The 23,940-nt window shown below is 34.8% G+C and overlaps 5 protein-coding genes across 6 annotated transcripts; all 5 read left to right on the forward strand.

Moving 5' to 3' along the window:
* Positions 1–228: 228 nt before the first annotated feature.
* On the forward strand, positions 229–6,484 carry LOC105977748 (exocyst complex component EXO70A1). Its single transcript, XM_013003111.2, has 12 exons — positions 229–617; positions 1,792–1,887; positions 2,177–2,382; positions 2,713–2,961; positions 3,487–3,625; positions 3,706–3,918; positions 3,990–4,195; positions 4,784–4,984; positions 5,381–5,480; positions 5,716–5,825; positions 5,909–6,055; positions 6,190–6,484. Exons 1-12 carry the CDS (start codon positions 429–431, stop codon positions 6,305–6,307), a joined length of 1,974 nt encoding a protein of 657 aa, XP_012858565.1. The 5' UTR covers positions 229–428; the 3' UTR covers positions 6,308–6,484.
* A 506-nt stretch (positions 6,485–6,990) lies between these two features.
* On the forward strand, positions 6,991–13,921 carry LOC105977873 (exocyst complex component EXO70A1-like). The gene is made up of 12 exons (XM_088819528.1): positions 6,991–7,473; positions 7,639–7,734; positions 8,746–8,951; positions 9,281–9,466; positions 9,814–9,952; positions 10,033–10,245; positions 11,009–11,214; positions 11,873–12,073; positions 12,633–12,732; positions 12,858–12,970; positions 13,171–13,317; positions 13,624–13,921. The coding sequence occupies exons 1-12, from the start codon at positions 7,282–7,284 to the stop codon at positions 13,739–13,741; spliced, it is 1,917 nt and encodes a 638-aa protein (XP_088675654.1). The 5' UTR covers positions 6,991–7,281; the 3' UTR covers positions 13,742–13,921.
* Positions 13,922–14,406: 485 nt separating this feature from the next.
* On the forward strand, positions 14,407–16,887 carry LOC105977331 (uncharacterized). 2 transcript variants are annotated; one of them, XR_016031724.1, is made up of 2 exons: positions 14,407–16,512; positions 16,625–16,887. XR_016031724.1 is itself a non-coding variant. In XM_088819529.1 (2 exons), exons 1-2 carry the CDS (start codon positions 14,482–14,484, stop codon positions 16,613–16,615), a joined length of 1,866 nt encoding a protein of 621 aa, XP_088675655.1. In that variant the 5' UTR covers positions 14,407–14,481; the 3' UTR covers positions 16,616–16,887. The 2 variants fall into 2 exon arrangements, 1 of the variants encoding a protein (XP_088675655.1); XM_088819529.1 differs by having other exon boundaries at positions 14,407–16,303; positions 16,572–16,887.
* A 399-nt stretch (positions 16,888–17,286) lies between these two features.
* LOC148769918 (uncharacterized) lies at positions 17,287–19,292 on the forward strand. Its single transcript, XM_088819530.1, has 2 exons — positions 17,287–17,403; positions 17,512–19,292. Exons 1-2 carry the CDS (start codon positions 17,340–17,342, stop codon positions 19,143–19,145), a joined length of 1,698 nt encoding a protein of 565 aa, XP_088675656.1. The 5' UTR covers positions 17,287–17,339; the 3' UTR covers positions 19,146–19,292.
* A 3-nt stretch (positions 19,293–19,295) lies between these two features.
* Positions 19,296–21,609, forward strand: LOC105977684 (Nuclear transport factor 2 (NTF2) family protein). The gene is made up of 7 exons (XM_013003031.2): positions 19,296–19,464; positions 19,589–19,703; positions 20,150–20,233; positions 20,797–20,836; positions 20,923–20,991; positions 21,111–21,220; positions 21,331–21,609. The coding sequence occupies exons 1-7, from the start codon at positions 19,446–19,448 to the stop codon at positions 21,464–21,466; spliced, it is 573 nt and encodes a 190-aa protein (XP_012858485.2). The 5' UTR covers positions 19,296–19,445; the 3' UTR covers positions 21,467–21,609.
* The last annotated feature ends 2,331 nt before the right edge of the window (positions 21,610–23,940 follow it).

Here is a 23,940-nt window from a genome sequence, read left to right on the forward strand (position 1 = left end):
TAAAGTATGTGATCGCGTAGATTTTACATTATTTGAAAATTTATAAAACCACTCTTTATTATCATATCGTAGATTAACACGTGCAAAATCTATAATCGATATATAAACGTGCACAATTGACTACTAGATGAATTTCACCAATTGTAACACAACTTTTAATTTTTTTTTTATGGATATAATAGTAAAACAATCAAAAAGTATTTATAAGTAGCTTAAAATACACGAAATAAACTTTATTCGGGGTTTTACAACTAGTAGCTCAAAATAAACCACCTTAAAACCAAATAGTCATAAGTATGGGGTTCCTTATCTAATTTTCAAAATCTTTTCCCCAGAGAGAAACTCGAGACTCTTTTCTGAGTGTTTTCTCTCTCTAGTCTCTCTTTTTCAGACGGAAAACACGGATTTGAACAGAGGGGAAATTAAAAATGGGGATTCCGGCGAGAAGAAGAGAAGTAGGCGGAGGAGTGGCGGCGGCGGATATGCTGAGCGAGAAAGCAGCACAAATGAGGGAGGCACTGGTGAAGAGCCAGTCCATCACAGACAACATGGTGTCAATTTTGGGCTCCTTTGACCACCGTCTTTCCGCCCTTGAAACCGCCATGCGCCCCACCCAAGTACAGAATCTTCTTCGTTTCTTCTGTTTAATTTTAATTTTTTGATGTGCTGATACTTCCTCCTTTGTTTGATTTGAGATGTGGCGTTTTGTGTGTGTGTGTGTGTTCTGAGAGAGTAATGGTAATTTTGCCATGGAAGCAAAGTGAAGTTCTGATCTTTTCTTCAATGAGTGAAAATTAGGTTTTCGAGTTTAAAGATGCGTTGATCTGATTTTTTTCAGTTACTTCTTCTTTGGCAGTTTGGTGAAACTGGCAATTTTTTTTGGGGGGTTGGTGGATTCATATTAGAACATTATTTACTTTTGGAGTTGATAAGATAAATACAAAATGACAGAGAAAGGAAATCTTGTTTCTCAATACTTAACCTTTGCGTTTTTATGTATGATAAGTGAAACGACTGTTATCAGTATGATTAGGATTGGATCAATTTTTGTTTCAAGACGAGGATCTCTGTTTGAAAAGGTTTACAGAATATGGGAACTTCAAATGGAATGAAAATGCAGCGGCAGTATGCAAGATCGTCGTTATTTATCCGCTCAGTTCGATCGCAAATGGAATGTTTCTATTTCCTTTCTGCGTTACCCAGAAACAATTTCCTACTTCTTAAAGTTACGATTTTCTTTCCAATAGCATACTGGTGTTGAACCTCGATCCCGTTGAAAATGGGACACTCAAATTGGGGTGCGGGTCATTTGTTGGATGCAATAAAGAGTGGATGCAGGGATTCGTATTTGCAGCTTTGCTTGATTAAGCTGTTGTAGCATAAGAAACATATATGATTAACATAGTAAATAGATCCAAAAACATAATGGGTGGGTATTATGATCTTTCAAATGAATGGTCTTTGCTGTTTTTCCTGATTTACCTTAACAAATGAGAAAATAAAGATTAAAATCATGAAAAATATAAAGGGACGATTCTGTTATTCTACGGATTAGTTGTAAATAGTAAATTAAGGGACTGCTGATGAAGTTCGTCAGGATTTTTTCTTAGCATAATGATTCAACACTGCATTTCACCTTTGCCGTATAAATTTCTGAATTTTGTTTGAAAATGTTTGCTACATGTTTGACTACTTTATTGTGTAATAGAAACTTTGAATTATGATATTTATTTTCTTTTGTCTTGGGCTCTTTTATCATTTGTTAATTGGTGCTCAATCTATATTATGTAGATTAGAACACATGCCATTCGGAGAGCTCATGAAAACATTGATAAAACTCTGAAGGCTGCTGATGTCATATTGTCACAATTTGATCTTTCTCGCCAGGTAGGGTTCCGCTCAATGCCTAAGATTTTTGTCCTTGTTTGCTTGTTCTGAACTGTGAATTGATTATCTTTTGAACAAAACATTAACTGGATCTTTTTTATTAGAGTTTATCTTCAAGTTCTAACAATGTAAGTGATCCACATATTGATGGACTCAGAACCTTGAAACTTTATATCTTATGTTGCAGATATCATATTTTCTATGACTCAGTTTCGACTCTCTCGAGTTCTTCTCAAATCAATGTTTTTTGTTTACATCCGTTAAAATCGTGAGTGTCTTTATGTTGTAGGCTGAGGCAAAAATACTTAAAGGGCCACATGAAGATCTAGAGAGTTACCTTCAAGCAATTGATCAACTAAGGAACAATATTCATTTTTTCAGCAGCAACAAAAGTTTCAAGAGTAGTGATGGAGTGCTCAACCACACAAATAGTTTACTTACCAAGGCTATATCTAAGCTTGAAGAGGAGTTCAGACAACTCTTGTTATCTTATAGGTTTGTTTACCATTTTTTGCATAATTAAGATGCATTTCATAATTTCAATAGATGTATTCTAATGTATTAAGTTATCCAGGGCCATATCCTAATCTCATAGATGATAATTTTCATGATTTGGCATGCTATTATTGCCTAATCTTTATATCATGATTAATTGATTAATGCTCTTGAACTAATGACTAGATAAGAGTTCATTCCTTGGACCCCCTTTTCTCTTATCTTTCAGGTGTTGGTCTGTTTCCATTCTATACCAAGTTATGGACCAAGTATATTGCATTGTTCACTTGAATGTTTTATGTGGTCTAAATGTAAATTTCATTCTTTCAGCAAACCGGTTGAACCTGAACGACTTTTTGAGTGCCTCCCCAATTCCATGCGACCATCAGGATCACCTGGAGATTCTGGCGGCAAGATTGCATCATCAAATAGTCACTCTGATCATCAAAACAATACCACAGAAAATTCAATTTATACTACGCCGACTCTTATTCCACCTCGAATTTTGCCTTTGCTGCATGATTTAGCACAACAGATGGTTCAAGCTGGGAATAAACAGCAATTACAAAAAATATACAGGTAAATGTCTATATTTTCTGCTCAGAAGCTGGTGTGGGTGTCGAAAGTTTTGTTTATCATGTTCTTTTTGGGAGCTCATATTAGATAGAACATTATCATTCTTTGGTTGTGCTGATCTGGTCATAATTGGATTCTTTCACCCTAAATGACTTTGTGTAAGATTCGGCTTTAATTTCACAGGCTAGTCACTTCTATCAGTATTTATATGAGGCCACATTTGCTTCTGTTCTTACAAGAGCAGAGAGTCAGTTGTTATTTCAAGTCCGGAAAACATGCGTAATCTTTAGAGTCACTGCTTTCTGAGCTTGTTCATGAGTGTTTTTGAAGAGTTTCATCCATTTTGTTGAAAATTAAATGTTACTGCTTTCTGAGATTGTTCAATGTTTAAAAGTTCCATATTAGTATTCTTTACAATAATCCGTTCTCTCCAAATTGTTGGGGATAGGCAAAGCAGCTACAAATATATCTGCAGCAAATTCATTGTTTTGGTCATCGATACGATAAAATATGCTTTGCACTATGTAGGGATGCCCGCTCTTCAGTTTTAGATGAAAGCCTTCGTAAATTGGGGGTGGAAAAGCTCAGCAAAGAAGATGTTCAAAAGATGCAATGGGATGTTTTGGAAGCTAAGATTGGGAATTGGATCCATTTTATGCGTATTGCTGTAAGTTCCCTTATTAGAGAATCTCCCGCATAGTTCATTAGATCTGATTTTATGGACTAAGTTTAGTCATGCTCAAACAGGTCAAGTTGCTCTTTGCTGGAGAACGCAAAGTTTGTGATCAAATTTTCGAGGGTTTCGATCCTCTCATGGATCAATGTTTTGCTGAAGTTACTACCGGCAGTGTTGCAGTGCTACTTAGCTTTGGAGATGCTATTGCGAAAAGCAAAAGATCCCCTGAAAAGCTATTTGTGCTTTTAGATATGTATGAAATCATGAGAGAACTTCACTCAGAGGTACTAAACAATTCATTTTGCTTGACTTATATTCATTATGTCTTCATAACATCACATTTGTATGTTGTCAGATAGAAGCACTTTTTAGAGGTAAAGCTTGCAATGAAATTAGGGAATCTGCGCAAGGGTTGACCAAAAGGCTTGCTCTAACGGCAAAAGAGACTTTTGGCGACTTTGAAGAAGCGGTGGAAAAGGATGCTACTAAAACTTCTGTTGCTGATGGGACTGTCCATCCTCTGACAAGCTATGTGATAAACTATGTGAAATTCTTGTTTGAGTAAGTCAACTAAATATATACTATGCTTTTGAAAAAACCCTTTTTTCTTAAACTTCAGTTTGTTGTTTGTAAGTGGTAGCATATCAGATGGAAAATAAGATAAACCCTTTCTCCGATTTCTGTCTGTGAATGTGTTTTAACTTCTCGTAAGAGAGCATAATTAGAAAAAAGTAAGAAAAACTCTTTTTATCACGTATCATACTCATCCTACTATTTATTGTGGTGCCATTATCTGGAATTCGACTTTTTTCACCAAAAAATAGAAGGATAGACTTTTTGAGTTAGTACACTCCACATTGCTTTTGAATATAAACTTTCTTACATTCATTCGTTTTGCTTTAAAATTCCTTTTTTTTTGTTAGCCACACAATTTTTGTTGTTTGTTTCATCCTTTTATTCCCTTAATTGGATCTAAAATACTAGTAATGTATGTAACACAACATCTTGTTTCTTTAGAACCTGCTCAATATATTAAGTAAATATTCGTTGATTTATCTCTGCTGTAAGAATGTATTAGTTCTTATCTGATGCAAAAAGTACAGTATTAATTATGTAAATTTTCACCTATGTTTTTTTGCGGTTTTTCAGCTACCAATCAACATTGAAGCAACTTTTCCAAGAATTTGAAACTGGGGATGACTCAAATTCTCAGCTAGCTGCTGTTACAATGCGAATCATGCAGGCTCTTCAAACCAATTTGGACGGGAAATCGAAGCAATATAGAGATCCTTCTCTCACTCATTTGTTTCTTATGAACAACATTCATTACATGGTCAGATCGGTTCGCAGGTTTGTTATTCTTAAACTTTGGCCTCGTTGGGAATATTGATGTGATTGATAAGATTGATTGAATCTGTTATGACTAATATGTCCATTATATTGTAATGTATTACTATCTTATGTTTGGGATTTGTGATTATACAATCCCTTTGTATTGGCTAATTTCCTGCATAGGATTGTGTAATAATAGGAGTCGAGGTTCGACTAAAGATCCTTTGTATGCTTGATTGAAATCTGGGATCCTTTTTTTTTTCAATCCCGTGCTTAAACACAAATCTTGATTATATCTTCTATCAAGTCTTTATCCAAATTCCCAAACAAGGCCCTTATTTGTAAAGTTTGCGAAAATGCTTACAAGCGATTGTGCTTCTTAAAGTCGTTTCTTGTTTGCTTCGTTACTTTTAGGTCTGAAGCCAAAGATTTGTTAGGGGATGACTGGGTTCAGAGACATCGGAGAGTTGTGCAGCAACACGCAAACCAATATAAGAGGATTGCTTGGGCAAAGGTCTTGCTTTCTTTTACTTTACCGATGCAAATTTAATCAACCGAACAAATGTAGTTTGATGAACAGTGGTCCAATTAGTTAGCATGCCAGATTGATTTTTATTTCTTCAAAGTTTCATACGTGAATGCCCTCAATTAACTCTTAAGTCTCTTATTTCCGATATTGAATGTCTTTTTTATTTTATATATTTTTTATTGAACTTCTTTTCTTATTTTGTATGGTTATCTACCATTAGATCCTGCAATGCCTCTCTGTTCAAGGGCTGACATCATCTGGAGGTGGAAGTTCTATTAATGCTGATGGAGGAAATAGCAGTGGAGTTTCTCGAGCAATCATCAAAGACAGGTTTTTATTTATTTATTTAAAAAGAATAAAAAAAAAATATGATATTAATTCTGTTGCCCTTTGTCTTTTATTGAATTATGTAGATTGAAGACATTCAATATCCAATTCGAAGATCTTCATCAAAGACAATCTCAATGGACCGTTCCCGATACAGAGCTTCGGGAATCTCTGAGGCTCGCTGTAGCTGAAGTGATGCTTCCAGCTTACCGATCTTTCATTAAACGGTTTGGGTAGGTTTTTCACCTCCCTTTTTTTAGTATTTATGACATAATATTCTTTCTTTCTTGCATCATAAATACGGTAAATTACCCTAATAAATTAAAATAAAATAAAAATTAATGATGCATGTTTTGATACTTGACAGGCCTTTGGTCGAGAATGGTAAGAATCCACAGAAGTACATTAGGTTCACGCCAGAAGATCTCGAACATATGCTCGGTGAATTTTTCGAAGGGAAGACCTTGAACGAGCCCAAGCGTTGATATTTCGATGAAACTATATAAATTGTTTGTCCCCCTTTTAATTTGTGTATTAGTGTTAATAAAAGAATGTAGACTTTATTTATCTTGATAGAGCATTTTTTTTTGGCTTGTAAAATGTCAATAATATGTATGGATTCTTGTTGTACATCTATTTATCAAGGATTTGCAAATTTGTGTATTAATATTGTATAAATTGAATTAGAATTAATTAATACACTTCAACACCCAACTTATAGTTTTCATTAACCTTCGTTTAATCGGTTCTGCTGGCCGGCCGGTTGACCGACATTAATAATATTGCTCGTCTCGAAACTAATTCAAGACACAAGTATAAGGGTGAAATTCGGATGGAACGGGTCGAAATAGACGTCTATAGAAATTTTCCAATTTTTATTTCCTTTTCGAAATACAATGCTAGATACTTATTCAATTTTCATTAAATAAAATATGTAAAATATAATAGCAAAATAAATAAATATCTCTTTTTTTTGGGAAAATTAAAATTGGACCAAAAATAATTCTACATGTATTTCTAGAAATCCAATTTTTTTCTTGGAATTAAACTTTTAAATCCAAATACGGAAAATTTGGTAATTAATTATGTTCCGATTTTGACCCTAGACAAGTACAAAAAAAAAAAAAAAAAACCGGTCAACAAAATGCTAAACCGGGGAGTATTGCGCACGTAAACAGCTGTCTTTGAGAGTTCAGCTACAGTCAAAAGCCGCTTCATTCTGAAAAACAAGCAAGTGGCCGAGGGTTTGAAGAACCACCACCGAGCCACCTTTTTAGTCAACCCTCTCCGCGGTCGCCATGGTCAACTATACCAAGGTGGAAGCAGTCATTATTATGCACGGCCAACGGGAGGGTGGTGTTGTGTGTGGCAAATTGACCGATGATTTTTTCTTCTCCGTCTTTTCTCTCTCTAACCCCAATTTTAGACGGAATCAGGGATTTTATTTTGAGGAAATTCGATGGGAATTCCGTCGGGAAGAAGTGAAGTTGCCGGAGGAGGAGTGGCGACGGTCGATATGCTGACGGATAGAGCGGCACTGATGAGGGAGGCTCTGGTGAAGAGCCAGTCCATCACAGACGATATGGTCTCCATTTTGGGCTCCTTTGACCACCGTCTCTCCGCCCTTGAAAGCGCCATGCTCCCCGTACAGGTATGAAAAATCTTTTCGTTTCTTTGGAATTGAAATTAGAAAAGTTTTTTTAGGATTAGAAAATGTTTGCTACCTGTTTGGCTAAATTGGAATTATGATATTTACTTTGATTTTTCTTGGCTTCTGTTATCATTGATTAGTTGGTGCTCAATCTGTATTTTGTAGACTAGAACACATGCCATTCGGAGAGCTCATCAAAACATTGATAAAACTCTGAAAGGTGCTGATGTCGTATTGTCGCAGTTTGATCTTTCTCGACAGGTAATGGTTCCACTCGGTGCCTAAGATTTTGTCCTTGTTTCCTTTTTTTTTTTTTTTTTTTTTTTTTTTTTTTTTTTTTCTGAACTGTGCTTCGGTGAGAGATATTGATCATATTCTGAATAAACTATTAACTGGAATTTTTATTCATTAGAGCATATCTTCAAGTTCTAGTAATGTACCTGATCTTCATTTTGGTAAATGTATCCACTGGCTGATATGCGCATTAAGGATATAGTTGACCAGCATATTATGCGAGTGAAATGGTCTGTCTTCATTGGACAGTCATTTATGCTTGATGGCTCGTTTTAGTTTGATCAATTCTGCACCTGGTTAAAATCTTTGTTTCCAAATATCTTCGAGATGTAAATAGTAATTATCCCAGCTGTCATACGCGGACATTTACCATGAGGAATAAAAAGTGGAATTGAGAGTCATACAATTGGTTTTAGAGTCTTATGCTCTCTCGCACTTCATAAAGCTACAAACCCCTTTAAGCAGAAGTAGAAATTGAATATTATTTGTTTTGGTTTTATAATTGGAGAAAATCAGCTACATTTGAAAAATAAAGAAAAATGGCTATCAAGGAGGGGTAGAAGTATGGTTGAATTTTACAGGCCACAGGATTTCAGCTATTTGGTTTGAAATATCTCAACCCCTATTTCTAAGTTCATTCTGTTAATTTATATATAATTCCTTGTTTGTTGTCTCTTTTAATATATGATATCCACATGCATTGTTTAACTGCCTCAAAGGCATGTACATTTTGCTGGATATTTTAGACAGAAATATGAACCAATTTTTTCATTGAAGCTAATTTCGTGTTATATATTGTTAGATAATATTGAGGTAATAACTAATAGAGCTAGTTGAGAGACTCTGAAACTTGATATTTCAATTCTTATGTGGCAAATATCATGTTTTCTATGAGACAGTCTTCGCACTTTTGCGTTCTTCTCAAATAAATATCATCTGCTTACATCCTTCTAAATCGTAATTGTCTATATGTTGTAGGCTGAGGCAAAAATACTGAAAGGGCCACATGAGGATCTAGAGAGTTACCTTCAAGCAATTGATCAACTAAGGAACAATATTCAGTTTTTCAACAACAACAAAAGTTTCAAGAGTAGTGATGCAGTGCTCAACCACACAAATAAATTACTCGCCAAGGCTATATCAAAGCTAGAAGAGGAGTTCAGACAACTATTGTTATCTTATAGGTTTGTTTACCATTTTTTGTGGCCGCGCCCTAATATTCTTGTCAGATGAGCTGCAAGACTCCCTTAGTGCTCTATGCTTATTCGGGTTTCTGTGAACAGCTGTTGCGTGTATTTTTTTCTTTTCATTTTGTTGTCTTGTGGGTTGGGCCAGGCCCACGCAGTAGTGCAGTATGGTGACACTTGAAGGCCAGATAGCAAGCTACCTTGGCGGTCCCTAAAAAATGAATTAATTTCATCCATTGTGTATGATTATGAAGTTATGAACCAAGTGTAATGCAATATTCATTTGCATGTCTTATGTGGTCTAAATAGAAATTTCATTCTTTCAGCAAACCTGTTAACCCTGAACGACTTTTCGAGTGCCTCCCCAGTTCTGATCATCAACACAAAGCTGCAGAAAATTTGAAATATACTACGCCAACTCTTATCCCACCTCGAATTTTGCCTTTGTTGCATGATTTAGCAGAACAGATGGTTCGAGCTGGGAATAAACAGCAGTTACAAAGAATATACAGGTAAATGTCTCTATTTTCTGCTCAGGAGTTCTGTTCATTATGTTCATTTTAGGAGCTCACATTGACTATATAATTAACTTACAGAATCATAAGTTGCTCTAGGAGTGAGTCAACATTTAAATGGTTAGATAGAACGTTATCGTTGTTTGCTTTGTCTAATTTAAAAGGTTTAATTGGGCATTATCATCGATTGGTTTGGCTGATTTCTCCTAGCATTTTCTTGTAAGATTAGGCATTAAACTGGAGCATGTTCTCAGTTTACGGACATGCAACGCAGCTACAAATATATCTGCAGCAAATTCATTTTTCGGTCTTCCATATAATACAACTTGCTTTGCGCTATGTAGGGATACCCGCTCTTCTGTTTTGGAAGAAACCCTTCGCAAATTGGGAGTGGAAAAGCTGAGCAACGATGATGTTCAGAAGATGGAATGGGGTGTTTTGGAAGCTAAGATTAGGAATTGGATCCATTTTATGCGGATTGCTGTAAGTTTCTCTTGTTAGTGAAAGTTCTGCATATCTCATTAAATCTGATTATAAGAACTAAGGTAGTTATGCTCAAACAGGTGAAGCTGCTCTTTGCTGGAGAACGCAAAGTTTGTGATCAAATTTTCGAGGGCTTCAATTCACTCATGGATCAGTCCTTTGCTGAAGTTACTGCTCGCAGTGTTGCAGTGCTACTTGGCTTTGGAGTTGTGATTACTGAAAGCAAGAGATCCCCTGAAAAGCTATTCGGGCTTTTGGATATGTATGAAACCATGAGAGAACTTCATAGCGAGGTAAGACATAATTTCTTGGGAGCAACAATCTTTAGACGCCATGGGGTTTTGTGGTGGTTGAGATTCTCTTTATTCCCTAAGTTTGATTTAAAAGTAATGCATTAGTTTATATTCAAGCTTTTTAAGTAGGCTATCTTTTCGTCATCTCTCTCCCTTTTTTTGGTGGGTTGGGTGTGGGTTGGTATTAGCTTGTAGCAAAAAAAAATTTTGAGATGAACCCAAGCCAATATATTGAGTTGATCACTTTATTAGCATGGTGAATTTTATAGTAGAAGCAACAGATAAGAAATGTACCTTTATTCTGACTGTAGTTTTGTCTTCCTAGTGTATCTCTGTCATCTTTCTCAGATTGCATTGTTTTCTAATAGAGGCTTGTTTTCACTTGTAGCTGTATCATGGGTGTGCACAACTATATTATTAAGCACATCCCGCTGTAGTCTTATCTTCCTGTAAATTATGTTTGAATTCTGTTTGACCTTCAATTTAGGATTATTTATTTCCGAGCTTAATCCTATCCTTTTCACTTTTCAACTTATCAATTCGGGAATTATTTACTTTGTAGTCAAGTTTATGGTTGATATATGGAAATCCCTTTTACTTGTGCTTCTTCTTTTACATATTGCGATCTAGTATTGACTATCTTGACACCTATGATTGAATCTCACCTTCATTTTGCTTGACTTATATTTATGGCTACATAACATAACATAACTTGAAAGAAATGTTAATGAATAAGTTCAATACAAAAATGGTATATTGGCAGATTGAAGAACTTTTTAGAGGTGATACTTGCAATGAAATTAGGGAATCTGCCCTTGGATTGACCAGAAGGATTGCTAAAACGTCACAAGAGACTTTTGATGACTTTGAAGCAGCTGTTGAAAAGGATGCTACAAAAACTTTTGTTGCAGATGGGACTGTCCATCCTCTGACAAGATATGTGATAAGCTATGTGAAATTCTTGTTTGAGTAAGTCAACTAATTTTCTTATTGTCCAACTATTTTTATCACTTATTAGCCATTCTACGAGCAAATACGTTCCACATTAGTTTTGCTTTTGATGATAAACTGTCTTAATAAGGAAGTGAAAAGTAAGTTGACATTGTTTTAGTCATAGAAAATAATGAAAATGATGCCATTTAGATGAAGCGTATTTTTTCTTTGACGGCAAATGTAAAATCATCTACTACCAATGTAAGTCATAACATGATCCAGTTATTTATGTAAGAGAACTCAGACTATTAAGTACCGAGGCAGTATCTCTTAGTCGACCATTTTGTTATTTTTTTCTTAAAACACATCTAAACTGTTTACAGTATAATACTTCTCTAAGTATGAGCATATCTTCTCAGTCTGAACAATGTCACAAAATCATATTGAATAACTGTTGTCCCACAGTTTTTGTTGTTTGTTTCATCTTTTTCTTTGAAGTGTTTTCTCCCTTCAATTTCCGAACTCTTAAGAGAAAATAAAAATATGTATAGGTCCGATTATAACATACAACTTATATAACACAATTCTTGTTCATTGGCTTTGGTCTGCTGCAAGAATGTATTTATTCTCATCTGTTGCAAAAAGTGCAGTATTAAATGTGTAAATAATCACCGTGTTTTACGTGATTTTCCAGCTACCAAGCAACATTGAAGCTACTTTTCCAAGAATTTGAAACTGGGGATGAGTCAAATTCTCAGCTAGCTACTGTTACAATGAAAATCATGCAGGCTCTTCAAAACAACTTGGATGTGAAATCCAAGCAATATAAAGATCCTTCTCAGACTCATTTGTTTCTTATGAACAACATTCATTACATGGTCAGATCGCTTCGCAGGTTTGTTATTCCCAAACTTTGGCCTTCTTGGGAATATTGATGGGATCGATAAGATCGATTGAATTGGTTATGAGTTATGACTAAAATGTCCCTAATAGTATAATATGTGATTATCTAATGTTTGGGATTCGTGATTATACAATCAGGATCCATTTGAATGGAAGGATTTGATTTGGGGAAGGGATTTGAAGAAAGGATATGAAATTACTCCAATTTGGAGTCATTTGAAATCCACCCCAATTGCTCCAAAAACAACTAAAAGGGAGAGGGGTGGATTTGAAATTCGTTAGCAAATCCCTCAATCCAAACAAGTGCAAGGAATTTGTTATTATCGATTTAAAATCCCTGCTCCAAATCCCTCCATCCAAATGCACCCTCATTGTATTGGCAGATTTCTTGCATAGGGTTGTGTGATAATAGGAGTCGTGCTTTGACTCTAAATATCATTCATATGCTAAATTAAAATTTCAGCCCCTTTTTTATTTTTAATTCTTATCATGCGCTTGAAACCAAAGATTGTGCTTCTTATAGTCTTTTCTTGTTTGCTTGTTACTTTTAGGTCTGAAGCCAAAGATTTGTTAAGGGATGATTGGGTTCAGAGACATCGGAGAATCGTACAGCAACATGCAAACCAATATAAGAGGGTTGCTTGGGCCAAGGTTTTGCTTTCTTTACCTTCATCGATGCACTTTAGTTGACCAAAAAAAAAAATTAATGAATAATGATCCAATGAGTTCGCGTGCTATATTTATATCCTTTTCAATTTGTATGGTATATACCATAGATTCTACAGTGCCTCTCTGCTCAAGGGCTGACATCATCTGGAGGTGGTAGTTCTGTTAGTGCTGCTGATGGAGGAAATAGCAGTGGAGTTTCTAGAACAATCATCAAAGATAGGTAATTTATTTTATTTAAATGATATTTGGGAATATATATATATATATATATATATATATATATATATATATATATATATATATATATATATATATATATATATATATATATATATATATATATATATATATATATATATATATTCGCTGATCTTCGTCATTTATTCTCGATTTGGTAAAAATCCGGTGAATAATGTATAGATTGAAGACATTTAATACCCAATTCGAAGATCTTCATCAAAGACAATGTCAATGGACAGTTCCTGATACAGAGCTTCGGGAATCTCTGAAGCTCGCTGTAGGTGAAGTGTTGCTTCCAGCCTATCGATCTTTCATTAAACGGTTTGGGTAGGTTTGCACTTCCCTTTTTTGATCTTTTTAGTATTTACGACATAATTTTATTTCTTTCTTGCGTAACAAATATGGTAAATTACACCACCTTCCCCATACGTTAGTTTATTTACACATCGACCTCTAAGGTTTTTGAAAATCACGCAAACCTCCCTTATAATTACTTGAAAACGGAAAAGAGCCGTCATTTTGTGGCATATCTAAATTATCTGTGCTCTCTATATAAAAATTACGCATTTTGTCCTTGAACGAGATTTGGTATAGTGATATAAATCAATGATTGCATGTTTTGACACTTAACAGAGCTTTGGTAGAGAGTGGCAAGAACCCACAGAAGTACATTAGATTCACGCCAGAAGATCTCGAACATATGCTCGGTGAATTTTTCGAAGGGAAGACCGTAAACGAGCCCAAGCGTTGATATCCCGACCGTTGTCGGTTTATGGAGGATCTGCAATTCTTTTTATTTGTGTTGTAATATTGTTTAGTGGAGTGATTGTATTGTTTTCTTCCGAATTTATTTGTTTGTAACTAATCAAGCTCTATTTGTTGTAATTCGGTTATATCATTTTAATTCATATATAATTTTTAGTGATGAAAATCCCAAGCAACAATTCAATATAAATTCTTCACACATAAAAAAAATTACTCACGCGTTCTCTATTTATATGTTACAAATTGAATTACTTTTAAAACCCCCTGATTATTAAATTATTATTATATTTTTGCCATCTGATTTTACTAATTATATTCAAACACAGCCAAAAAAAAATGAAAAAAATAATAACAAAAATGAGATATAAAAGTTAAACTACAATCTTTATATTCGTACAAGCTTTAAAACGAAGTGAAAAAAATAATACGGTATTTATTCCTTAAGTTTGTAGTAATTCCACATTTGGTCCCTCATGTTTTAAATATTCAACACTTTTAGTCATTTCGGTCAAGTTTTCATTAAAACTAACGGAATTAAACGTGTTCCCATCACTTACTAACAGTAAATTGACAAAATTACCAATAGTATCAAATTATTGAAACACGAGGGACCAAATTTGTATTTCTGGAACACAGGGGATCAAATGTGAAATCATTGCAATTTGTTTTTCGATTCCGCCTTCTTAAACCTCTGCCACTTCACTTCTCTGTTTTCAGCCTTCTGAAATGGAGAGAAAGGGTTTCAAATTGGGGAAATTTCTGATTTCTTCTCCCAATTTGTACCAATCAGGTAATTTACACTTCGCCTTCCGTTATTTGCGTACAAAATCTGTTTCAAATTGCAATTCCCCTGAGAAAATGAAGCTTGAACTGGGTAATATCAATGGCTTGGATGAAGCTATGAATCTGTATAAGAGTATGGCGAGAACGAGACCTTTTCCTCGTATACAACACTTCAATCAGCTGCTTTCGCGTTTGGTTAATCTGAAAGAGTATTCCGCATCCATTTTACTATTCAATGATATCTGCAATTTGGGGATTTCAGTTACTGAGTACACTATGAGTATTGCTATTAATAGTTATTGCCTCTCTAATCGTATCGATTACGGGTTTTCCGTTCTGGCGATGTTCTTCAAGCGCGGCTGCGTCCCCGATTCGGTCACTTTCAATACCTTATTGAAGGGTTTGTTTCGAGAAAATAGGGTTAGCGAGGCGCAGGAATTGTTTAGGAAGATTGTGAGGGAAGGATTGTGTGAGCTCACTGTAGTTACTTACGGGACTGTGATCGACGGGCTTTGCAAGTCGGGTAATACTACAGTTGCTATTGAATTGCTCGGAGTAATGGAGAAAGGGAGTTGTTGTAAGCCCAACATCAATGTGTACAACATGGTTATTGATTCCTTATGTAAGAATAGAGGGATGGAATCCGCGTTGAATCTCTTTCGCGAAATGAAAGAGAAAGGCGTTGCGCCGAATGTTTTCACTTACAATTCGTTGCTTTGTGCGTTATGTAATTTGAGTCGGTGGGAACAAGTTAAGATGCTAGTGAAGGAAATGGCAGATTACAAGATATATCAGGATAAGGTGACATTCACCACTATTATCAATGCTTTATGTAAAGAAGGATTGGTCGACGAAGCGGAAGATGTGCTCCGTATCATGTTGCAGAAAAATGTGGCTCCGGATGTAGTCTCTTACAGCGCGTTGATGGATGGGTATTGTCTGCAAGGACGAGTGGATGAAGCCCGTAACGTGTTTGATAAAATGCCTAGCAAGAATATTGCTCCTAATATTGTAAGTTTTAGCATCTTGATCAATGCATATTGCAAGCAAGTGAAAAGGATCGACGAGGCCTTGCATCTCTTCCGTGATATGCAACGTAAAGGGTTCGAACCCGATGTGGCGCCATATAACACTCTACTACACGGGCTATTTCACGGTGGTAGATATTCTTGTGCAATGAAGCTTTTTGACGAGTTGCAAACTGTTGGGCTGAAACCTAACTTTTATACTTACTTTAACTTGTTGGATGGACTGTGTATGAACGGGCAAACCGAACGGGCGTTGTTGTTGTTGGAACAATTGGAGCAGAAGAAAAACGAATATCTTCATATTGCTTACTACAGTATTGTGATGGATGGATTCTTGAAAGCTAAAGAAGTTGATAAAGCTCGAGTTATTTTTAGCAATCTCCCTTGTAAAGGATTGGAACCGGATGTGAAAACCTACACTATCATGATAAACGGATGTTGCCAAAACGGGCTTCTTTTGGAGGCTAAAGATCTTCTTGCGAAGATGGAAGAGGCAAGAGTGTTGCCGAATGAGGTTACCTATAATGCTATTATTCGAGGGAATCTATTGAGCGGTGAATACGATGATGCAGCAAAGTTTTTCGAGGAAATGAGTGATAGAGGATTCTCCCCTGATCCATCAACGTTTCGCGTGATGCTTGATTTAGTCGGGACTAAGGAACAGAGCCCTACTGTCGTCTTGAAAATGATTCAAAAGTTGGCTCCAAATACTTTTAAAAACCAACCAAAATTACGAGGCTAAACAACTTTTTCTGTTGACCATGATGCACAACGGATGAGGAAAAATACAATTGGTTCATTTGATTTTGTTGCTTCGTTAAAAGTTTCGAATATGCTTGCGCAATCTGAATTAGACGAGTAACGTATATTCTATTTAACTTCGGGTCTCATTCTTAAGTGGAGAGATTTATTATATATCTACCACTCTGTAGAAACTTTCTAACAGGTATCAGAATATTCATTCCGAAATATATATATCTAATTTGCTCTTCTTTCTTCCCGTAGATTCTGCAGTGTCTTTATTTCTCGACTCGGTAAACATTCGGTGAATTGTGTAGATTGACGACATTTAATATCCAATTCGAAGATCTTCATCAAAGGCAATCTCAATGGACGTAAATGAGCCAAAAGGTCGATTTCGATTCGAAGATAGGTTTTTGTCACTATTGTGGATGTACAGTAAATTTAGTAAATTAATTTGTGTACATTTGTATTAGTAAAAGAATGTATAATCATGGTTGTCAAACTTTTACTATTTATCATTCGATTTATGAACTTGGTACGAATTTTAAGTTGAATCTTAAACGAAATATCGATTTGACCTGATTGGGGAAGTTTCTGATTTCTGATTAGGACTGAGAATCGGGCCATATGAGCCGAACTTTGGTTGCTCAAACTCACATACTATCGGGCCGATTACTATTGGTTCAAGCATGACTTGTGAATTTTTTCGGGCTTCGGATTTATATCGAATAATACATAAATTACATACTTTACAACTCTGCAACCGTAAAAGAAAGAAGAAAAAAAATCTTCGCACATGAAGAGCAAAATCTAGAATATTCATGAATAGCAAATAAGATAAAAATCATAGTCAAAAATCAAAATAATCTTAGTAGTTTTAACTTTTAACGGTATAATAAAAGTGAAATTTTAATTCCTCATTGGTAACAAGTTTAAAACGCTATAAGAGAGAAACACGACTTTACTATAATTCGATTCCGCCTTCTTAAACGTCTGCAACTTCAATTCTCTGTTTTCCAGACTTCTGAAATGGAGAGAAAGGGTTTCAATTTGGGGAAATTTCTGATTTCTTCTCCCAATTTTCACCAATCAGGTAATTTACACTTCTCCTTCCGTTATTTGCATACAAAATCTGTTTCAAATTGCAATTCCCCTGAGAAAATGAAGCTTGAACTGGGTAATATCAATGGCTTGGATGAAGCTATGAATCTGTATAAGAGTATGGCGAGAACGAGACCTTTTCCTCGTATACAACGCTTCAATCAACTGCTTTCGCGTTTGGTCTATCTGAAAGAGTATTCCGCATCCATTTTACTATTCAATGATATCTGCAATTTGGGGATTTCAGTTACTGAGTACACTATGAACGTTGCTATGAACAGTTATTGCCTCTCTAATCGGATCGATTACGGGTTTTCCGTTCTGGCTATGTTCTTCAAGCGCGGCTGCGTCCCCGATTCGATCACTTTCAGTACCTTGTTGAAGGGTTTGTTTCGAGAGAATCGGATTAGCGAGGCGCAGGAATTGTTTAGGAAGATTGTGAGAGAAGGGTTGTGTGAGCTGACTGTAGTTACTTACGGGACTGTGATCGACGGGCTTTGCAAGTCGGGTAATACTGCAGTTGCTATCGAATTGCTCGGAGTAATGGAGAATGGGAGCTGTTGTAAGCCCAACATCAATGTTTACAACATGGTTATTGATTCCTTATGTAAGGGGAAAAAGATGGAATCCGCGTTGGAGTTTTTCGATGAACTGATTGGAAAAGGTGTAACGCCGGATATCTTCACTTACAATGCTTTGATTTGTGGATTGTGTAATTTGAGTCGGTGGGAGCAAGTTAAGGTATTAGTGACGGAAATGGCGGACTGCAGAATTTATCCGGATAGGGTGACGTTCAATACTATTCTCGATGCTTTATGTAAAGAAGGATTGGTGGACGAAGCGGTGGACGTACTCCGTATCATGATGCAGAAAAATGTGGTTCCCGATGCAGTGTCGTACAATTCTTTGATGGATGGTTATTGTCTGCAAGGACGAGTGGACGAAGCCCGTAACGTGTTCGATTCAATGCCTAGCAGGAATATTGCTCCTACTATACAAAGTTTTAATATCTTAATCAATGGATATTGCAAGAAACTGAAGATAGACGACGCAGTGCATCTCTTTCGCGAGATGGCCCTTAAAGGGTTCAAACCCGACGTGACGACATACAGCACCCTATTACACGGGCTGTTTCACAGTGGCAGATATTCTTGTGCAATGAAGCTTTTTGATGAGTTACAAACTGTTGGGCTGAAACCTAACTTCTATACTTACTGTAACTTGTTGGACGGACTGTGTACGAACGGCCAAACTGAACGAGCGTTGTTGTTGTTGGATGAGTTGGAGCAGAAAGGAGAGCATCTTCATACTTCATACTACACTATAGTCATGGATGGATTGTGCAAAGCTAACGAAGTTGATAAAGCTCGAGTCGTTTTTAACGATCTCCCTTCGAAAGGTTTGCAACCTAACGTGGTAACCTACACTATTCTGATAAAAGGGTGCTGTCAAAACGGGCTTTTTGATGAAGCGAAAGATCTTCTTTCGGAGATGAAACGGGTAAATTTGTTGCCCGATGGGATTACCTACAATGCCATTGTTCAAGGATTTATCGCGAAGGGCGAATACGACGACGCAACAAAGTTTCTCGAGGAAATGGGTGCTAACGGATTTTCTGCAGATTCGTTTACTTTCTCGCTGCTGCTCGATTTAGTCGGGACGAAGAAGCAAAATCCTACTGTTTTGAAAATGATTCAAAAGTTGGGTCCAAGTACTTTAAAACACAAATTATGAGCCAAAAAATTGTGCTACTGGGATTTTTTTTTCTTTCTAAAATCACAGATGATAATTAATAATAGTGTATAATACTACATTATTTGAATTATATTACATTCACATTAACAAGAAATAAATTAAATTCCAAACAAGGTTATATTATAATGGGGTCAAACATAACTACACTGGGACTGAATGCCGCCACGTGCCACCTTGTGAGCCATTACCCACTTCTCGGCCTACTATTTGCTTTCTTCTTCCCCAATTCTTCTTCTTCTTCAATTCTGAATTCCCAGATCAGATTATCTCAAATCCAACATGGGAAAATACACACAAGGTAAATTTACTTTCTTCTGTTTCTTCTGATTCTTGATTCTTGATATTTTTTTATTAATTTGTAAAGTCCACTTGTAATAATGATTTGTGTGTGTGTGTGTTTTAATTTATTTTGTGGGGTGAAGAATCTGATGAGGATTCTGTAAAGAATGAACTGAAGGAAGGTTACTGTAAGGAAGCTTGTGATGAGAAACCACCAAAATCTGTATCTGATTATATACTCCCTCATATTCTCAATCTGTGAGTGCCCTTTTCATAATTTTCATTTCCTTTTATGATTATTGAATTGACTGATAATAATTACTCAATATTCGAATATAGATCGACAAGTATTCGAATATTTTCTATTTTCATTTTTTTTTTCAAAATTGGGATGTCATTATGAACTCAAAATAATATGTTAGGGTTGTCATTTTTCTTTTCAAAGAGACGCCGGGCGACGATTGTTCGTGTAGCGTGCTATTGGTTATCTAGTTAAGTAAATTTAGCAATCATGTTAAAAACAATTATTCTTGTAGCGTACGGTTCTATGTTTAGAAAAACAGATCATGTTTAGATGAGTTGTAGTTTAGCTTAAAATGAAGAGGTGTGCTTCTGTTGTTCGACTCTTCCACAATAGGGTTTTTATTCTCCTGCCACTCGTTTGTTATATGCGTAATTATTTTTTTCATTGAAAATAATTTCAGCTATGCATCGCGTGCAACTCCTCAAGATTTTGAAATATATGCTCCACACGCAACCTTTGTAGATCCGCTTATGTGCGCTCAGGGGTAAGCTGTTGCTACTCGATGTATTTATGCTGCTTTATATGAAATAGAGTCTTTCGGTATAAATGCTGTCGATAAGCATAAAAAATGGACGACACAGTACATATATACCATGAGAGATAACTTCATACTTGATTTGGCTATGCCGCCAATACTTCAATTCTTATACGTCAATTTTTGGAATGATGTACGTAAATGTTGAAAAATAGACGAGTTGCTTTCGTATAAATCCGGATTTCCGAGAGCTTTTCCATCTTTAGGTACTGCGCACGAGAGCTCTGTTATCGTTTGGGTGACAATTTTCACAAGTACGATTATGAAATTTCTCTAGTTACGACTATAGGAGAGCTTTTATGCATAAACGATTTTAAAAAATCAGTTGTAAGAAAACGATTTATTTCTCGGAAATAAATCGTGTATGCATAAAATCAGTTGTAAGAAAAGAAGAATATATGATGCCTTCATCATATATGCATACACGATTTATTTGGTAATTACTCAACTTAATAAATAATAAAAATTAGTGTTAACTTAACCGGAAAAGTATCTTCTCTGTTTGGCTGCAGGGTAAAACAGATCAAATCATCATTCTATTCACTTGCCAAGGTTCTACCATATCTTTTTTTTTTTTTAATTATTATTATTATTATGTCAGCCAATTTCAATTGAATGAATATTTGATTTTACCTCAGGTGTTCAGCGAATCAAGAATCGTGGAGTACAGTATCGAAGAAAAAGTAATTTCACCCGGAAAGACGGAGGTAATTTAAAAAAAGATCTAGAATATCAGTTTATGTTTTCATTTCTTTAAAAGGTAATTTAATGTCACACTTAATTTTAATATCTGGACTATGTTTAATTTATTTTATGTTAAATTCAGATACTAATCGATAACAAACAATACTACAAATTCCTTGGGAAGGACATAAATATGATATCACTCATCACGCTGCGAACTGAGGACGGCAAAATTGTTCGTCATGAAGATTGGTAATATATATTTCAATTGTTTCATAAATTCTAAATTCTAACCGAACCGGGGTTGATTGAATTTATTTTTTCCGTTCTCGTTAGATATTTGCTGAATTTAATTATGACAGGTGGGACAAGAAACCGTTATCGAACAGAGAGACGGTTAAAGTACCGTTAGTTGGCCGAGTTGTTGAGGTGGCGAAACGAGCGTCCATGTTTGCAACTCATGCTCTGATGAGTTTTGGCAAGGATCCATCTCTGTGAAGCATTTCCTCAAACACGTTGTGTGCAATGTTTTTTAATTTATGTAATAATGGTGTGTACATATTTGAAACAAATGTTCTTAATTATGGTCGCAATTTGTAAGATGGTTTATTATAAAAGTATATAATTTCGAATTTTTATAATATATAATTTCAATTTTTTTTATATGTTAACCACTAATTAACTTATTTATTTGTAAATGGATGATGAATTGGGCCTTATGGGGTGGCCCAAATTATAGCTACTAGGCCCATTAGTATATGGCCCAATAGGAATATATTATATATATATCAATATAATACTGTATTTTAAAAATATTTTTTACAGTAAAAAATAAATAAATGAGAATATATATATTCTCGTCCCTTTATTTTTGCATGAGATGGGGTGCACATGCATCTCTCTCTCTCTCTCTCTCATCTTTCTTTCTCTCTCTAAAAATGAACAAACAATCATTGGGAACAGCATCATCGTCAAACCATATCCAAAAGAAAAAAAACATTCTTGTTACTTTTTATGTGTGTTTCAATCCTCTTTTTTGACCGAGTCAATCACCTCATAAAAACATTATACTATATACAATAATTAATTAATCTTTTTTTTTAAATCTCTTTTCTTTTAACTTTTATTATCTACAAAAATCCAAGTAATAATGTGAGTATGATGATTTGATTTGTGGGATCCAATGCATTCATCACACCTTAACTGTGTGTGCTTTGTGTGAGAGAGAAAGAGAGAAGTATAGTGACAACTGATTGAACGGGTTAGAGATCCGAGGCTTCCCTTACTTTCATGCAAAAATCAAAAATTAAAAATTCCACTTGCAATAGAAAGCAACGAAAAGAAAAGGGCTTTATATGTGAAGCAATTTCTTTTTTTCTTTTTTTTCTTTTTTGATAAATTTATGTAACTATTAGCGCTGGTTCATATTACGAAGAAATTCTTTCGTGCTTTTGGTAATTACAATCAGCCATTCATTCAGTTATGCATTATCTTATACATCTAGATTGATCGTATCAAATTTACTTATTGAATAAGGATTATTTAGTAAGATAATACATAATTGAGAAATGTGGTTGCAATTATCAAAACATGATACTCCATCAGTTCCTAAATAAGTGTCTTTTTTCATTTTGCACAAAGATTAAGAAATTCAATTAATGTAGCTTGATTTAGGAAAATCACATAAAATGACTAAAACAACCTTTATCATTTAATGATTTATAAGAGAGAATTAATGTTTAGAGATGCATTAATAAGGTTAAAATAGTAAAATACATTTAATGCAGAATTAGAAATCTAAAGTGACAGATAATATTGAACAAAAATATTTTTAAAAAGAGACAGTTACTGTGGAACAGAGGGAGTAGATTTTTTCATAATTTAACGTAATATTGAAAATGGCCGTAATTTGCCGTATATTTAAAAAAGCGCCATTGCTACCTTTTATTTTACTTATTAAAGACTGCAAAAGAACATTGTGTGGAAACTTTGTCTCCATTCCAAGCCTCACCCACCCCTTTTGTCACACACACAAAAGCTACAAAACACACACAATTACACACACATATATCTATATATACATAGTTGTAAGAAAAAAAAGATTGAAGTTTAGAAGCTTGTCTTGGCTAAAATGTAGTGTCAAGAATGAAAAAAGTTGAATTGCCTTACAAAAGTGTGTACATATAATGGATACTTTAGAGAAAGATTATCAAAACCTTAGAAAGACATATTTAGTGCCCCTTTTGCTTTTCTCCTTTTCTTTGGGATTTTCCCAATATATATATATATATATATATATATATATATATATATATATATATATATATATATATATATATATATATATAATTAACTATATTTTTTATGATTAATTTTCAAGATTATTTTTGAAGATCTTGCATGCTTTTTTTCATCCTTTTGAAACGGCTACTCTTGATATTAATCATATATTTTAATCATATGTACAAAAGATGCTGATTATTCAATCATTGGTTTTAGATACTAGATTTTTTTGAACTTATTTGACCACACCTTTATTTTATAGAGGGAACCTCAGCAAATAATTAAGTGAAACTATATCATTATACTTGCGACGATTACGCTAATAATAGCACATAAAGTGTGATGAAATTTTATTGTTGCAAATAAAAAGTCGTCTGAAATGAAATTTGACCTAGAGTACTAGTAAATTTCGACCATAATTTGCTTCACGTTTTAAACTCCTACTTACGAATTTATTTATTTATAATCAAACTAAATATATATACATAATAATTTGTTTTCAATAACCTTGTAGACTTTATAGATTTTGAGGGTTTTTTTTTTTTATTTTTTTTATTTTTTTGATGTGATAATGGGGGCAAAGCTCGAGGTGAGAAAAGCCAGCACTAACTACTAGAAAGCTTCTAATTAATATTCCTCAAAGTTAGGTTTGTAAATACTACTCCTATATTTATATATTTTTTCAATGT

The sequence above is a fragment of the Erythranthe guttata genome, chromosome 6, assembly GCF_056151865.1.
Source record: "Erythranthe guttata isolate IM_541 chromosome 6, IM_541, whole genome shotgun sequence".
In the NCBI taxonomy this organism is placed as follows: Eukaryota; Viridiplantae; Streptophyta; class Magnoliopsida; order Lamiales; family Phrymaceae; genus Erythranthe; species Erythranthe guttata.

Excerpts from the sequence above, each read along its gene's own strand:
- LOC105977684 (XM_013003031.2), top strand. Across the intron at positions 19,704-20,149 it reads CTCCCTCATATTCTCAATCT|CTATGCATCGCGTGCAACTC; the intron begins GTGAGTGCCCTT and ends AAATAATTTCAG. Across the intron at positions 21,221-21,330 it reads ATTGTTCGTCATGAAGATTG|GTGGGACAAGAAACCGTTAT; the intron begins GTAATATATATT and ends TAATTATGACAG.
- LOC105977748 (XM_013003111.2), top strand. The coding sequence starts at position 429 with ATGGGGATTCCGGCGAGAAGAAGAGAAGTAGGCGGAGGAGTGGCGGCG. Across the intron at positions 2,962-3,486 it reads CAATTACAAAAAATATACAG|GGATGCCCGCTCTTCAGTTT; the intron begins GTAAATGTCTAT and ends TGCACTATGTAG. Across the intron at positions 3,626-3,705 it reads TCCATTTTATGCGTATTGCT|GTCAAGTTGCTCTTTGCTGG; the intron begins GTAAGTTCCCTT and ends ATGCTCAAACAG.
- LOC148769918 (XM_088819530.1), top strand. The coding sequence starts at position 17,340 with ATGGAGAGAAAGGGTTTCAATTTGGGGAAATTTCTGATTTCTTCTCCC. Across the intron at positions 17,404-17,511 it reads TCCCAATTTTCACCAATCAG|CTATGAATCTGTATAAGAGT; the intron begins GTAATTTACACT and ends GCTTGGATGAAG.
- LOC105977873 (XM_088819528.1), top strand. The coding sequence starts at position 7,282 with ATGGGAATTCCGTCGGGAAGAAGTGAAGTTGCCGGAGGAGGAGTGGCG. Across the intron at positions 10,246-11,008 it reads TGAGAGAACTTCATAGCGAG|ATTGAAGAACTTTTTAGAGG; the intron begins GTAAGACATAAT and ends GTATATTGGCAG. Across the intron at positions 11,215-11,872 it reads TATGTGAAATTCTTGTTTGA|CTACCAAGCAACATTGAAGC; the intron begins GTAAGTCAACTA and ends GTGATTTTCCAG.
- LOC105977331 (XM_088819529.1), top strand. The coding sequence starts at position 14,482 with ATGGAGAGAAAGGGTTTCAAATTGGGGAAATTTCTGATTTCTTCTCCC. Across the intron at positions 16,304-16,571 it reads AAACCAACCAAAATTACGAG|ATTCTGCAGTGTCTTTATTT; the intron begins GCTAAACAACTT and ends TTCTTCCCGTAG.